Source organism: Corvus kubaryi, unplaced genomic scaffold (genome assembly GCF_017639235.1).
Source record: "Corvus kubaryi isolate FWS band 111438036 unplaced genomic scaffold, C.kubaryi_AGA036_p1.0 65073, whole genome shotgun sequence".
Classification (NCBI taxonomy): Eukaryota; Metazoa; Chordata; class Aves; order Passeriformes; family Corvidae; genus Corvus; species Corvus kubaryi.
In genome coordinates, this window is record NW_024581744.1 from 1 (window position 1) to 16,532 (window position 16,532).

At 57.3% G+C, this 16,532-nt stretch overlaps 1 protein-coding gene across 3 annotated transcripts; it reads left to right on the plus strand.

The window, feature by feature from the left end:
• The first annotated feature begins 6 nt into the window (after nt 1–6).
• On the plus strand, nt 7–15,134 carry LOC121672990 (tumor necrosis factor receptor superfamily member 13B-like). Of its 3 annotated transcripts, none has more exons than XM_042045976.1 (5): nt 7–40; nt 10,964–11,104; nt 12,025–12,141; nt 12,652–12,861; nt 13,744–15,134. In XM_042045976.1, exons 2-5 carry the CDS (start codon nt 10,966–10,968, stop codon nt 14,016–14,018), a joined length of 741 nt encoding a protein of 246 aa, XP_041901910.1. In that variant the 5' UTR covers nt 7–40; nt 10,964–10,965; the 3' UTR covers nt 14,019–15,134. The 3 variants fall into 3 exon arrangements, with proteins under 3 accessions (XP_041901910.1, XP_041901909.1, XP_041901911.1); XM_042045975.1 differs by lacking the exon at nt 7–40 and adding an exon at nt 8,423–8,867; XM_042045977.1 differs by lacking the exons at nt 7–40; nt 10,964–11,104 and adding an exon at nt 11,111–11,747.
• Nucleotides 15,135–16,532: the final 1,398 nt, after the last annotated feature.

Below are 16,532 nucleotides of genomic sequence, written 5' to 3' on the forward strand. Positions count from 1 at the left end.
GGGGCGGCGCTGCCCGCGCCCTGCGGGGCCGGGCCGGACGGTGAGGGGCGGCGCGGGGGTCGGTGCGGTGCGGGACCGGGGACCGGCGCAGGGCGGGCCGGGCGTGCGGACGCTGCGGGAGCCGCTCCCGACTGCGCCGCCCGCAAACTTTCCAACGCCGCGGAGCCAGGCAGAAAAGGGGCGAGGCCGCGGCGCGGACGGACGGGCCCGCCCGCCAATGGGGACGCGCCTCCGCCGCGACCGAGTGGCCGCGCTGACCAATGGGGGGGCAAGGAAAGGGGCGGGCGCGGCGGGGCCGCCTCGGCCGCGGGGGAGGGGCGGTGCGCTGACAGCTGGGGCGGGATCGGCTGGGCTCGGCTCGGTTCGGCTGGGCTCGGCTCGGTTCGGCTGGGCTCGGCTCGGTTCGGCCTGGCGCGGCCCGGTTCGGCCTGGCGCGGCCCGGTTTGGCTCAGCCCAGCTTGGCGCAGATTGGCTCAGCTCAGCCCACCGCAACTTGGCGTGTTTTGGCTCAGCTCGGCTTTGCTCAGCCCAGCCCAGCTTCCTTCAGCCCAAGTCAGTTCAACCTGACTTGGCTCAGCCTGGCACAGATAAGCTGGGCTCGGCTTAGCTTGGCACAGCTGGGCTTGAGGGTCACCAGCCCCTGGACACACAGATTTGGTGGGGATAATGTCCCTCACACTCCTGTCACACCTCGGTGACCTGCAGCGCATGGGACCGAGTGGGGATGAAGCAGGGACAGAGGTGCATGTCCCACCTCAGCCATGTCCCTGCTGTGCCACCGCCCTGGGGCCAGCTGGGGACTCCTGTTTGTCCAGCAAATTTTTATCCGGTGGAAACCGGCAGGTAAATATTCCTGACCAGCTGATAAGGACCCGGTGTGAGGCCATGGGTTTGGCCTCCCAGCTGTGCCCTTGGGAGCCCCAGTTCTGCACAGAAGCACCAGGGAAGGGACCTCAGTGCTTGTGGAGCATCACTGGGTCAGGAGAGAGGTGGGAATGCTGACCCTGGAGCAGGGGGCCAGGGCAAGGTGCCAAGTAGCACCTCCAAAATGCACCCAAGACTGGCACATCCTACCACAGTCAGATATCACCACAGCACAGAGCATCTCCTGCTCATTCCAGTGTTCCCTGCCGGCGTGGGATGGGGCCCTGCTATGAGGAACAGACACATGGACCTTCCTGGATTTTTGGGACCAGGAAAAACCCGTCAGAGAGGAGGCGACGGCGTGGTCCCCTTGTGCCCGGCACTGTCCCGCTGTTTGATGTGGGACCCGGCCTCAGCGGCCCCGCCACGCCGGCTCCATGCTGTCATCCCAAGTAAATAAAGCCCAGCACAATTGCCTGCTTGTTTATTAATTTTTGCTTCATCAAAGGCAGCTTTAATCATCTCTCTCCCTCCCGCCAGGGCCACTCACAGCGCACACCGTGTGCCATGGATTGGGCACCAGTGACCCCAGTACATCCTCACCTGGCCCTGAGCCCACACGATGCTCCCAGGCTGAGAGCGGCCACCAGACCCCCACTCATCACCATTTTGGTATTTCCCACCTTTTCCTTGATCCTATAAATGCAGCATGACCCTACCCCAGGAAGAGATGATTTTCCCTCTGGAATTTACAGACCCTGCCACCCTCACCGCGGGTCCAGGGTTCACCTGGCACACGACTGCAGAAATCCTGCTCCTTGGAGAAGGGTGGATGATTTTCTCAACCAGCTCTTGCCCTTCCCTGATTCCCTTTCCTTCCTCCCTGCTTCCATCCCCAGTGTTGGATTACTCCCTGCCACACTGCTTGCTGAGGACCTGGTGTGCACTGCGCCCCACAGTTCCTACAGATGCCCAGCTTTTTTTTCCAGCAAAAAGCCCCTCTGCAGTTCCATGGACACCTCTGAGTGTTGTCCTCATGGTCCCTTCTCCATTTCCTCAGGTCATGGACCCCACAGACTAGAGGATCCCTCCAGGAGAGAAGGGGCTGCTCTTTCCCTAGTTCACGGGGCACTGTTCCCCCAAAAAAGGCCACGGTGTTGGCACAGAGCATGGAGCAGGAAGCAGGCCCTGCGTGTCCCATCTGCAGGCTGTGCCTGCCCCGTGGGCTGGGGGCCACGACCTGGCGCCACGCACGGCTCTGCCGGAGCCGGCAGCAGCTCGCGGGAAGTGGCTGGTGCCGGGGCTGGCTCCAGCCTCTCCAAAAATCCAGCTGAACGGGACAGGCTTCTCCACAAACCTGTCGGGCCGCATTCAGCCACATGGAGCCGGCGTTTGCCTGCTGCCGGCTGTCCGTGTGCCACGTTCGGTGGCTGCTGGAAGCTCACTGCCCATGATATTCCCTGCATGCCCCAGATGCTGGCACAGCCATAGCACTGAGGTCCCCAACATGTGCCATGGGAGTGGATGTCCCACCCCATCATCCCGCCATTGCCACCGCTGTGGGAATGACCAGTTGGGGCTGCCATGTGTAACACAGGTCTCTTCAACCCAGAGCCAGTTTTTGCTGGAGCAGTTTTCTTAAATGAGGGCAATTAAAACAATGGGAAAATGGAAAGTTTTTGTCAGGGAGCTGCAGTGGCAGAGGGGGAAGGTGCTGTGGTGAGTCAGCCTTCCAAAGAAGCCCCAGCGCCAGGTAAACAAGCTGCAAACCAGGAGGTGTTAGTCACTGGCTTGGGCTGCGCTGGCCCAGCCTGGGGAGGGCATCGGCAAAACCCTCCAGCTCTGGGAAAGGGTTCAGTGGCATCAAACCCCACCGGTGACAGGAGAGCAGCACCTGCTTCTGTCATGGTGTGGAGATCCCACCAGGACCATCCATTGGCTCTGCCCGCCAGGATGTCACCGGGATGTGACGTGCTCCGTGTGGCTGTGCCGTGTGGCTGTGCCATGTTTTTCTGGCTCTGATGCAGCACATTTTTTCACAGGGCCGGGTGCTGCCGGAGCAGGAGCAGGACAGCCGGGTGCTCCTCCCGGGTGGCCATCACTCCCCACAGGACCTTGGGCAAGTCATTTAATCCTTCTGTGCCGCCAGCTCGCCGTCATTACCGTGGAGCCAGACAGATGGATGCCCAGGGAAGAGGGCAGGAATCATGGCTCGAAGCTGGCAAGCCCTGGGATCCACACTGGATCCAGGCTTGGACTGAGTGGCGCCTGTGAGGGCTCCCCTCCTTGTGCCCTGCTCCAAGTGGAGTCCCAGTGTGGGATGCTGGATGCAGTCCCTGGCTGTGAAGGGATCCAGAGCCCCCCACAGCCCTGCCTGGGGAACATCTGGCTGGGGAAACACTGACCGAGGGAGGCTTGGATGCCCCTCGTGCCACCGTGTGTCTTACAGGGGTGAGACCCCCAGGCTGGAAATCCATATGGGGTGAAAAACACCCTCCTGGATGGAGAGAAAGGCTCCTAGGCTGCTCTGGGAACTGTCTCTGTGCCCTGCCCTGCCTGTGCCAAATTTTCGCAGAATCAGAGAGTGGTTTAAGTGGCAAGAGACCTTAAAGACCATCTTGTTCCACCCCTTGCCATGGGCAGGGACACCTTCCACTAGACCAGGTTGCTCCAAGCTCCATTCAAACCCAATTTTCCCACTGGGAGAAATAAAAGGGCCCAAATTATCCCCTGGATGAAATCCACAGCACTCAGCTGCAGCTGATGCAGCCCAAAGAGGAGGCTGCAGCTTCCATGGGGTGGAAAAGCCCACAAGGATGGTCCAGAGCAGGCTGCACACGCATGCAGAGGCTTGAGCTTGTCCCAGAAGCCACAATAAATCCTGTCCCACCAAGCAGAGCCTTCCTCTTGTCCAGAGATGCCAAATGTCTGCAAGTTCATACCTTTCTCCTAAAATTGATTAATTACACTGCTGGATGGGTTATCAGTAGCTGAGTCCCACGGCTGCTGCTGCAATGGGATCTCACTCTGCTTTAGCAGGAAAATCCATATCTTTCGTCCCCACCTGTATTTCCCCTCATTTTGGCTGCTGGGCAGGGCAGAGGGGATCCCCCTGTGAGGCTGCCTGCCCTGCCAACCCCGTCTCTCCTCAGCATCCCTGCCTAAAAACGTCACCCTGTGCAAAAGCCAGTGCTCTCAGCCTCCTCCATCACTCGCCCCCTTGGCCACCGCCCCGGAGCTGCCAGCGCAGCCGTCGGATGTCTGCTCTGCTGACTCCGTATAATGCAAGTTTTACAAATGAAATTGTCACATGGCCCTAAATTAAATACTTTGGAGAAACCCATTATAAAGCAGCAGCACAATTAGCTTTATCAGCCAGCCCAGAGTCATGCCAAAAACCAAAGCCGACTCACTTGACAGGAGCTGCCATCCATGAAACCAAGCTAACGACCTTAATTATATTTTTAGCTTCTAATTTTTGGCTGACAGTATCCTCAATTACCCAGCCCATAATTTGTGCAGGGATGGCGATCAGCCTCACCTGGCCTGTAATTCCCAGGATCAGCCCTTTTATCCCTTTCAAATATTAAATTGACTCCCACTGGCCAACCTCCAGTCCTCTGGAATTTCCCCAGGGTTTTAGTGTTAAAAATTAACAGCAGAGCTCCTGGGCAGGCTGCAAAGCCCTTCCCATGAGGGTCCTGCCAGGAAAACGCCTCTCCTGAGAGAATTCAGCGATGAGGACAAGGAGTTGTTCCCACCAGGTCAAAACTCCACGTAATCAGATCAGCTGTTCTGGCCAAAGATTGTTCTTTGACTCATCTCCCTTATCTGCCACCCACGCTTTACACCTCAGCTCACAGCCCTGGCACTGAACCCTCCTTTCCCTGCTCCTTCCCTACGCATTTCTAGGGCTTTTTGCTCATTTCCATGCCAGACCACAGCCAACCCAGGTCTTTTCCCATCTGGCCATCCTCGGTCTCCAGCTGGCTGCTGGGTTTGGGGAGCCAGCCCTGAGCACAGCCTGGGTTTTGGTAAAAGGCTTCCCTTTTCCTGATCTGTGCCAGGTTTTGGCAAGGAGGCTGTTGCAGCATCACCCTGATGATGCCTGGACCACTCAGGGCTCACCCATAGCCCTGGCACAGCCTCTGTGAGGGACAGACCCTCGGCACAGGGGCTGTCACAGTGCCCAGACACCGGTGCGTGCTGGGCATCCATGGATGATGCCCCACTGCAGCCCCGGGTGACAAGATGGTGACAGGATGAGGAGCAAAGGGAGGAATGGAGCAGTGCGGGGTGTACGGGGAGCCCTGAACCCACCAGGCTCTGGGGGCTGGTGCAAACGGAGGTGCCAGGGAGGGGCAGGAGCCAGCCTGGGGGGCTGGATCCCCACATGGAAGTGTCCCAGGCCAGGCTGGACAGGGCTTGGAGCAACCTGGGATAGTGGAAGGTGTCCCTGCCCCCGTCACGGGGTGGAACTGGATGAGCTTTAAGGTCCCTTCAACCCGAACCATTCCATACGTTGTTACCCCCCGCCTTGGCCCGTCTGGCGAAAACAGGGCTGGAGCGGGCGGTTTGGAGGATTTTCGGGCTGCGGAGGCAGCCAGAGCCCCGGGGCGCAGCGGGAGCCGGGCTGGGCTGGCCGAGGGTGCCATCTCCTGGGGACACATCCACACAGCCGGGCCCCGCCGGGCCCCGCCGGGCCCCGCCGCTCCGGGGCAGCAGCGGGGAGCAGGAGCTGCGCGCCGAGGCTCCCCGGCCCCGGGGGGCCAGCCCGGGCGGATGGGGACGCGGCCACAGGCACACGGTGATGGCTCTTCACGAGTGGGATCGCCCCGGCGTGGCCGCGGCTCTGCAGCCTCGCAGGGTCCCCAGGGCCGCGCACCCAAAGCCAGGCGGCGGCGGCGGTGGGCGCTGTGCGGCCGCAGCCCTGGGGTTCAGCCTGCGGTGACTCTGTGGTTTGCCAGGCGGACGCCCAGGCAGGGGACAGGCACATCCTGGCCCCAGCGCCTCCGCAGGGAATTGGGGTGACAGAAATGAGCCCTCGGCAGCCGCGCTCGGAGCCGTCTGCGCTCAGCCCGGCTCCGCAGTTGGCAGTTTCGACCCAAAAGGGCTCCCCTGCCCCTTCCTCCCACTGGCGCCATGAAGATTTTTTGCCTTTTCTTTTGTACCCCTGTTACACCTTTTTACAGCTTCTGTATTCTTAGTGCTTTTTGCCTACATTCTTGGACTTGTTTGTTAAGTTAGGAGACTAAACATTTTAGAAGCTTCATAGGGAGGGGTTAGTGTGCCCCAGACCCCAAGGTCCTCTCCAGAACACATTCTGTAAACTAAGATAGAACCATCCAGGGGAAAGTTCCTTGGGAAGGGGGGCTCATTCAAGCCTCTCATTGGGGAATTTTGGATAGATATGCTAATTAGTAAGACCTATAATGTTATACCAGGTCTTTTGGGGGTGTGCATTGCGGGGGCATTGTGGGGGGCATTTCAGTACATTCAACCTAGATGTAGTGCACCTGAAGATCCTTAAAATAAATACCAAAGTAAAATCCCCTTTTCCCTTCTAACCGTGTTAATTTTAAGACCAAGAAAAGGCATCACCACCAAGGCCCCTTTCCTCAGGTCCTAAAGGGAACACATGTATGAGCAAATGTCCTGGCCAAGGCTCAGGGACTGCACAAAGCAGATGGGCTGAGGGGAGGAAAATATCCCAGGAAAGCCGCTCAAGGGGAAGGCAAAGCACCCCCTAAAGGTTTTCAGAGCCAAACATTATCCACCCTGTCTGCCTGTTACCTGCAGCTCTCCTTGCAGCAAGGCCACTGGGGCAAGAGTCCAGCAGAAAAATAGATTTTATTGTCAGGACAAAGCTGGGCTCTGTCACCCAAATAGAGCATGGCACCTCTGGAGCTAGGTGCAGATGGGCACTGAAGGATGCAAAACTATATGGGGGGGATGCAGATGGATGCAAAGCCATGCAGAGGGATGGATTGCACTGGGAGGATGTGTGGGGAGCTGCTGGTTGATGCTCTGGGGAACCAGTGAACACAGCAAAGGAAGGGTTTGATCCAGAAATCCAGAACAGGGGGCTGGTGGCAGCTGCCAAAACCACAGGAACAACCCCAGGCAGGGCAGGGTGGCAGCCACTGCCTTGGCTGTGAGACAGGAGCTCACGGGGGACCACGTCTGGAGGTGTTGGAGAGGCACAGAGCATCCTTGGAAGCTGTCAGAGGGGTGATGAGGTTTGGGGCACAGAGGGTGAGGCCACACAGCCAAGGAAATCGGGCTCCAATGCACACAGCCCCAGAATTTTACAGCTGAAACCACACTGCCTGATCCCTGCTCAGCGAGGAGGGACAAACCACCCCCAAGTGCTTCTCACTTCCCTCTTGAGGGTTCAGCAGGGTGGAAACTGCAAGTCTCTGGTGCTATTTACAGAGGTGAGTTTCCCCTGCAAAACCCCAAGAGCCAGAGGGCTGGGGCCATCTCTCCAGGGCCATCGCTCCACTCTGCCACACTCAAGAGCTCTGGCAATGCCAAAATCATGATTTCCTTCCCAACGGGAGCCTCAAGCACAGCACTGATCCCATCCTTTGTACCAGATACACGACACGGCACAGTGCTGCAGTTGCAGTGTCCCTGTGGCCATGGTGCCTCCTCTCCTGGTCTTTGAACCAAGCCCTGTGGTCCATTGGATGGTACCAGTGCTGCTTCCCTCTCTCCTTCAGGATCTGGGATGTGATGGGCCACATCCAATCACAAGATTCTGGGTTCCTCTGCTTTGGGCTCTGCTCCCCACGATCAGGATCAGCCTCCAGTATCCCTGCAATGGACACAGTAACAAAACATCCTCTGGTCTCTCCATTCCAGCTCCACATGGCAAGCACGAAACAGGAGTTTTTGAACCAAACAGAAAAACCCTTGACGCTGCTCCACTGAGGTTTTTAGTATCAGGTATTGCTGCTTCCTTCCTCCTTCAGCTGTTTCTGCAGAAAGGTCCCTCTGGACTGAGCTGAGTCACTGTTTTGCCATGCTCCCAGCACCTCGTGCCTCTTCCTGGCACCATGGCCACAGCCATGCCCAGCATCTCTGCAGGAAACAGGGAGAAACCTCTGGAAGCTGCCAGCAGCTCAGAGGTGGCTCTTTCCCTCTGTGAAAACAAGCTGTGTTATGACTGTGCTATTAATGTGTTATTAATGCTTCGTGCCCCGAGCCCAGCCGGGACTCAGTCACCCACGCAGGACATAGCACAGCCCTCCTGCCTCCCAGACATGGATGCACCAGAGAAAGTCAGTGTTTAAGGCACCTTATTGCGCTCCACGAGAGGTTCTATGAGTTGTGAGCAGGAGACAGGACAGCGGCTTGTGCCGACCGTCCTGAGAACAGGGAAAGGATGGGTGCTCTGAGTGATGCTTGGTCCTGGCAGCTGGTTCCAGTACAGAGTGAAACATCTTTCTCTGCAGAAGAAAACATCCCACTGGCACAGGCTGCCCAGAGCAGTGGTGGAATCACCATCCCTGGAGGGATTTAAAAGGCGTTTAGGTGTGGCACTTGGGGACGTGGTTCAGCAGTGAACATGGCAGTGCTGCAGGAATGGTTGGACTCAAAGATCTTAGAGGGCTTGTCCAACCTTTACGATTCTGGGATTCTGCTGCAGTCCTGTGATGCAAGGGCAGGTGCTGCAGAGCCTCCACTCCAGCAAGAACCTCTCAAACGTGGCCGCCTTGCCCAGGACACCTGTCCCTGGTCCCGGTGATACATCACCCTGCAGTGTCCCTCCCACCCTGTCCCCAGCAGCCCAGGGACCCATGAGCCAATGCAAGGTGCTGAGTGTGCAGCTGATTTGCATAGAAGGGACAAGGGGAAACCCCAGGAAATGCACAGCTCAGGCATTAATCAAATCTCTCTCTAATAATAAACCCCTGAGCCATGCAGGGGCTCGGGGCCACAGCTCGTGGGGCCATGGCAGGAGCCGAGGGGGAGTAGACACCGACGGAGAGTCAGACGTGAGTTACCCCATGGAGAGGCTGCAGGGGGAGATGGGGTGAGGGGCTTGTCTGTGCAAGGGCTTGGGGCTTGGTCACTCTCCCAGTGCCAGCAGGGAGTGGAGGGTCTGCTCAGGGCTCCCATCCTGCTGCTGGTGGTCAGTGCTGTGGGACTGGAGAGGGAATTACAGAATGGTGTGGGTTGGTAGGGAGCTTAATTCTCATCCAGTTCCAACCCCCTGCCATGGGCAGAGACACCTTCCACTATCCCAGGTTGCTCCAAGCCTCATCCAACCTGGCCTTGGACACTTCCCGGGATGAGGCAGCCACAGCTTCCCTGGGCACCCTGTGCCAGGGCCTCCCCACCCTCACACGAGAGGATTTTTTCCTGATAACTAATCTAAATCTACCCTCCTCCAGCTTAAAACCATCCTCCCTTGTCCTATGGTCACTTAAGCTTGGTGTGAGGGGTCAGTGGGGGAATTCGGGGTGCTGGTCCTGGTGGGTGAGAGGCAGAGGAAGACTCACCTGTTTCTGCTGGAAAACCCTCGGCTGGGAAGTCCGGCTGCCCTGTGCTGGGAGCACCACACGTACCTTGAGCTCCCCGAGGAGGGGAGGATCTGGCCTAGATGAGGCCAAACATTTCCTTGGACGTGCCCTCACAGCATCAGGGAAGGAGGTCCCTAGGCTGCAGCCTTGGCTTTAACACAGCCCCAGATCTCTGCTTCCCATACAATTATCCCATGGGAAACCCCACCCTGGTCAAGGATGGCTCAGCTCCCTGCCACCCCCAGGGCTTGCAGTAACCCCCAGGGGCTTCCTGCCCCCCTCGGGGGGCTTCTCTGGGTACAAAGATTCTTCCAAGAGCGTTTGAGGAGAGCGATGGCCTGAGCCTCGCTCTGCCCTGGGGATGTCTCCAGTCAGCTCGACAGAAAGTAATTATTTAATTTTACAGCAATGTTCATTGAACAACTGGGAGTGTCAGGCCAGCATCCCAGTGCAGAGAGGATTTTTCCCCGGGAATGGGAGAGTTTCACATGTGCTGCCCCAGGTAGGACCCAGCCCATCCTCAGCCCCTCTGCAGGGAAGGTGCTGGGTGGGCAGTGGCACGACCAACGTGCAAAGTACCCAATCTCTGCACACTCCCAAGTCCTGGAGAGAGAGGAGAGATCCTGGCAGAGTGCAGGGGATATTCTGGATAAAAATCAAGGGTTTGGCTTTGCCAAAGCAGCAGCTCAGCCTTTGGGCACACAGAGGCCGGCGCTGCGGCTTCGGGGAGTTTTAAACCTTTGGTTCCCGTCAGCACCAGCATCTCCCACCCGTGCAGGAAACAGCTGCGGCTCCAGGCACGGCTCTGGGGAGGGATGTGGCTCCCGGGAGCCTTCTCAGGCAGCAAAGGGCACGTTTCCACCATGGCCACCCTCGTGCTGGGTTACAGCCTCCTGCAGCTGCTCCGTCGCGCTGGCCGCAGACACCACGTGTGGCACAACACAGGAGCTCTTATTAGCCAGCTAATTCTTCAAACTGTAGCTTTGGAGCAGATTTTTGTGCTGCTGAGGACTGCTCCTGTGCACACGGGCACTGGGAGCGCCGGGGCAGCAGAGGATGGGACAAGCAGCCCATGACAGGGACAAGAGCACGTCCACCTCCAGCTGGCACTGGTTAAACTGGTGCCTGAAGTCTCCCGGGGAGATTTCCCTCCTTCTGTTGCTTTGACGTGTCTTATACATCAGCTCGGGTTTCACTATGACACCAGAACACCCAAGAGAAATGTCAGGAATGACACACAAGGTCGTGTTTCTGGTATTTTCAGAAAAGACTGTAAAGACAGGACTGGTCCCCGGTGCTTGTGCTCCCACTGGCAGGTGCAGGGATGCCCTCGGGGCACCTCTAAGCCAGGGTGGGCTCCCCGTGTGTCCCCTGAGAGTGGCACAGGACACACACACAGTTTGAAGAGCAGATTTGGCCCTGGGCTCTTGCCCAAGCCTGGGAACAGAGGGGGCTGAGGCACAGCTGGGATCTCCCTGCAAGGGGTCCCAGCCCTAGAAAGGGATGAGGCGGCTGCAGAGCAGCCCCGTGGTGGCCACCCCGTACCTACCTGTGCCTCTGCTCTGCAGCCATGGATGGGACACGTGTGGGGCAGGATGCCATGAACAACTGCACCGACCAGGAGTACTGGGACACCCTCGTTTCCCAGTGCATCCCCTGCAGCCTCGTGTGCAGCCAGCGCCCGGCCAGGAGGTGTGATGCTGTGTGTGGTGAGTGCTGGGGTGTCCCTGGACGGAAGAGTCAGGGATGGGGCAAAGCTGGGAGGGAGGATCAGACCCCGGGATGAGCCCAAGGGCAGGCTCTGAGCCAGCTCAGCTTTGCAGAGCTTCAAGCAAAAAACACAGGGGGATTCCTGACAGCTTCCCATGGATAGGCTGGGGCTGGGAACAGCTCAGGAGCGAGACCAGGATCAAGCGCTTGCATCTCTGCAGTGCTCCCTTCTGGGGTCACAGGGCTACACCAGCACTCACGTCCCCTATTGGGGCCACCCCACCCTCCAAAGGCAGGGCTGGGGAGCCACCACGTTCAGTGGATGTGGGTAATGATAAACCCCCGACGTGGGACAGGCACTGAGATGTCCTGAAAACAGGTGGGGAAAAGGAAAAGGAAGAGAGAAACTTTGCACCCAAACCCCGTGCCAGTGCCCTGCCATGAGTCACAGGCTGAGGTTGACTTAACGCCGTCCCAGGGTTCATTCAGTAGCCACAAGGGAACATCTCCTCGTTGAGGACAGGCGATGCCATTCCTGGCATCCCGAGCTGCTGCTGAGGCAGGTTTTGGTGTGTCGCAAAGAGCCGTGCAAGCCCCAGGGCGGCAGCAGCAGCTCTGAGAGCAGCAGCCAGGAGCTCCCAGGTGAGTACAGCTGCCTCTGGCTGGCAGAGACCGTCCCCTCCCTGAGCAGCTGCCAGCAGATGCCTTTTCCCAGCTCTCCAGCCAAACGCCACCCCAAATCCCGTGGATCTGTCATCCTGCCAGCCCTGCAGAGGCTGTCAGTGCCTACAGCAGTGGGCAGGTCTCACCCTGTGCCTGTCAGAGCAGAGAGCTGGGCTCATCCTCTCATGAATCCGGGCGCTGGGGTGGTGGAGGGATGTGCTGAGGACACCGTGTTCATCTCCCTCACCTCCCGCAGAGTCCATGGATTGCAACAAGAGACCCGGATTTTACTACGATGATCTTGTGAAGAACTGCATCGAGTGCAGCTCGGTGTGTGGGCAGCACCCCAAGGAATGCGCCCTGTCCTGCGAGCGTGAGTTGGGGAAGGGCCACCAAACCCAACCCCTTCGTCCCAGGGGCCTGCACTTTTGAAGGCTGCCATTTCACTGGGGCTGGGGAAAAGCAGCCAGGGCATCTCTTTCCCATTTTCTCCATCCTAGAGTGGCTTTTCCCTGTTGTGTGCTGGTGTTTTACAGGTTGGGCAGCTCCCCCAGCCAGGGCAGAATTGGCAGCTGTGGATCCCACCTGGCTGAGCTGCCCCCAGCCCTCGGGGAGGGGGAATACAAGGGGACAGGTAGATCCTCAAGATCTACAAGTCCTACACTGGGGTTGAGACGATCCCTGGAGATAGGGGAGGGTGTGAATGGGGTGTGGGAAGGGATCTCCTCTACCTCACCACGGAAGAGAAGTGCAGGTGAACAGAGGGGATACAGAGCTGCTGTGAAATTCTTTCCCAGGGGAGGGCACAGGTGCTATCAGCTCTTTCCCTATCAGAAAGCCACCCCGGAGGTGTCTGAGCTCCCCCATCTCTCCTGCCCCACAGCCACCCCTCCGGGGCCGGTGGCCGTGCTGGAGCAGAAGGCGTGTGCGGAGCAGGACCCGTGGCTGGTGCTGTACCTGCTGCTGGGGCTCTGCCTCTGCACCCTCATCTGCTCCCTGCTCCTGGGCTGGACTCACCTGCGCAGGAAGGGAGAGGGGGTCTCCTGCCAAGCCAGCGCTGGGACCTGCCACTGCAAGGAGGACCCTGCCAAAGGTGGGTGCTGGCAGCACTGGGGGCACTGGGAGAGGGTGGGGAGCTTGTGGGGGGCAGGCTCATGCTGGCAGGCACTGCTGGAGGGGCAGAAAGCAAAGCCAGGTCTGAACAGGGGAGGGAGGAAAAGCAAAGACAATGATGTGGTTCAGTCTGAGCCTGGAAGAGGGGCAGGACTGGACCCTTGTGCCCGATTCTCCACCATAACCCCCTCCTCAGTCACTCCTTGCAAAGCCCCAGGCACAGCTTCCCGCTGCCAGGCAAGGCTCTATAGCCAGCACCTCTCCAGTCTCCATCCAGAGGCTGAGGGGCAAAAAGCCAATCCTCCTCCAAAATAAACACCTGTCCCAGAAAACCCCTGTTTTAGTTCTGGAGCCGGATGAGCTTCACAAGTCCATGTGTTAAGAAGAAAAGGAGAAAGGATAATGTGGAGAAATTCAACATGGAAAAGGTGTTTTTATTCTTCCTCCTTTTATTCTCTCCTGCCTTTCCAAAGAAAAATTGCCTACTTACCTATTTCTGCACACACATCACACACATCCTTGTTTACATACATCCACCTCAAAGCCATGAATATCAAAAATCACAGAGGAAGAGCCCATGAGCCAATGTCACACCTGGAGTCACTCCCAGGACTGTCACTCAAGCCATTCCTGTCTGCTTTGCTGAAGGACATGGGGATCAAAGGGTCATTTTTAAGGGAAGCCACCAGGTTTGGAGAGATTTTCTGGGTGTTCTAGGTGATGCAGCAAATCCATGCTGGGAGCTGGATGTCCTCTCCTGTTCCAGGACCAGCTTTTCACAGGCTCTAGTGCAGCACTTCAGAGCATTCCTCAGGTAAAAGCTGCTCTAAACCCCCTCAGCTGCCGCACTGTTTATTTGCAGATCGGCTGGTGGAAGCTGGCAGCGTTGGTGATGGATTCACCAGCATCAGAATCCCAGAGCCAGTGGAAACCTGTGGCTTCTGCTTCCTTGGACACAGCTCTGCTGTACAAGAGACCAAGTCCTGCCACAGCACCTCCTGTCAAGCTGGGGAAAGGGCTGCTCCCTCCTTCACCGGCATCTGCAGCACGGGAAGCGCTGGGGCCATTCCCAGCCCTGACGATGGCCACTTCAAAATCATCTGTTCTCCTTCCCAGGAGAAGACACCCATGGTGTGACCACAGTGGATGTTCCAGCACGGGATCACAATTGAGGGATGCTCCCTCTGCCTCCAAACCAAAGCTGCTTCACCCTCTTGTTGCCAGTGACTGGAACAGCCTCTACCCAGCCCCGGCTGTGCCAAGGGCTGTAGGATACAGACAGGGCTGGAGGTTGCACAGAGCTGTTTGCTTCCACTCAGGAAATTAAATTCCCATTGTTCTTGTGCACTCCCAGTGAAAGAAGTCTCCTCCCATGTAGCAGCATCTGACTTCATCCTCCAACTTGACCTCAGTGCATCCCAGCCATCGGGGATGTCTCATGGGGGCTTTTCATCCTGGTTCCACCCCCAGCATCCCTGCAAAGGAACAGGCTGTGGTGCCTGCTGCTCACTGGTCCCCATGGAGAGCTCACCTCTCCCTGCTTGGAGATTCCATTGCATGCCAGAACAAGTTGCAGCAGCTCTGTAAACATCTCAAACATGGAACTGGACCCAAGGATTCACTGGTGAAACTTGTAAGGACCCAGTGTGGGAAGCTCCACTGTCAGCTTCCAGCACAGCCAGGGGTGATGGTGAGGCTTTGCCTCATGACAGGGCATGATGCTGCACACGAGGAGCTGGGACAGGCACCAAAATCCTCAATGGAATTGGGTTTAAATATGAAAACTCATCCAAGGCTGCGATCTTTCTACAAAACTGGATTTATGTATATCTGACCTGGGTTATCCTGAAGAGCTGGTAAAAGTGAGGAATCAGCTGGAGATAAAGCTGCTTTGAGAGTATATTTTTATCTGACCTGGCTTTGAAAGCTACCATGGAAAAATAGGGGTTTCAATGTGTAACTTGAGGTTCTCATTTCCACTAAAGGAGACTGTAGGAATTTTTTGTTTGGTAAGGAATTGCTCCTGGTAGGAGCCCATCCCCTCTACTGTCTCAGACTAGAGCTTCAAACTTGGAAGAATAAACATAAGTCAATACATGCACAAATTTGTGCTGGGAAAGCAGACAGCTGGAGAAAACACAAGCAGAGTTCTAACAGATTCTGTCCCTTCTACATTATATATCTCTTTAAATGTAAATACTTTCTTATCATTAAAAGGCATCATCTGGGAGGTTGAGCCTCTCACTCTGGTCACCTCCCACTCTTCCAGCTTCCACAGTGGATGGGTCTCCCAACTTCCAAACCTTCCCTACATCCCAGTAAACCTGGGGACCCTCTTGGCCTCCCCTCTCACATCAACAGCTTCCCCTCCACCTCCACAGCAGCATCTTCCATGGCCTCTGCTCCCTCCTGTGGAATGTGCTCCAATGCCCTCTGGTCTCCTGCTGTCAGTTCCTGTGGTCTCCAGTGGTCTCCTGTGGAGACCAGTTCCTGTGGTCTCCTGCCCCACAGCCTCAGCTCCCACAGTCTCCAACACCATGGCCCCAAATCCTGTGACATCACTGGCAACCCAATTCCTCTAGACCTCCAAAAGTCTTTCAGCCCCAGAATTCACTTTGGCCTCCACCCCTGCTCAGCCTCAGCTCTTCCTCATTCTGCACCCTGGCACAGCTTAATCTCTCCCTCAGCTTCCCCGCTCTCTCGGTTGCTGTTCCAGCTCAGCTTCTTTCTTGTCCTCCCACCATCTCCTGCTCTGCCATTCATCTCCTACATCCTTCAGCCTCCCTTTGCATTCTTGCTCTGCTCCTGCTCTGTTCTCAGGCTCCTGTTCATGCTCAGACCTCCAAAGCCCCTTGGCTTCTCCTCACCCTCCTCTCCTGCTCCATCTCCTGCTTCCTCTGCCTTCCTACAACACTGGGTTCCCCACCCTCACTGGGGCTCTGATCCCCCTCAGGTGGGGCCCCCCAGCACCGTCAGCCCCACTTCTTTTCCTGCTCTGGGTTTCCCTTCCCAGAAACATGCTCAGACTCTGCAGGGAGAATCCCAGAATAGTTTGGGTTGGAAGTGATCTCAAAAAATCATCACATTCCAATCCCCTGCCATGGGCAGGGACACCTTCCACTGGACCAGGTTGGTCCAAGCCCCGTCCAACCTGGCCTTGGACACTTCCAGGGATGGGCAGCCACAGCTTCTCTGGGCACCCTGTGCCAGGGCCTCCCCACCGTCACAGGGATGAATTTCTTCCCAATATTCCATCTAACCCTGCCCTCTGGCAGTGTGAAGCCATTTCCCCTTGTCCTGTTACCCTAGGCCCTTATCCAAAGTCCCTCTCCAGCTCTCCTGGAGCCCCTTTAGGCCCTGGAAGGGGCTCTGAGGTCTTCCTGGAGCTTTCTCTTCTCCAGGTGAACAGCCCCAGCTCTCCCAGCCTGGCTCCATGGCACAGGGGCTCCAGCCCTCGGAGCAGCTCTGTGGACTCTCTCTGCAGTTCCACATCGGGCTCCAGCACTGAAATCTGTGCTCCAGGTGAAAGGTTCTGCACTTACCTTGGGGCAGCACCAGCACATCCTCCGCTAGCACCAGGGCTGGGAATGCCCTCAGCTCTGTGCCCCCCCTGCCCAAGCGCTTCCCAGCGAGGACAGGCACTTCAGGAGC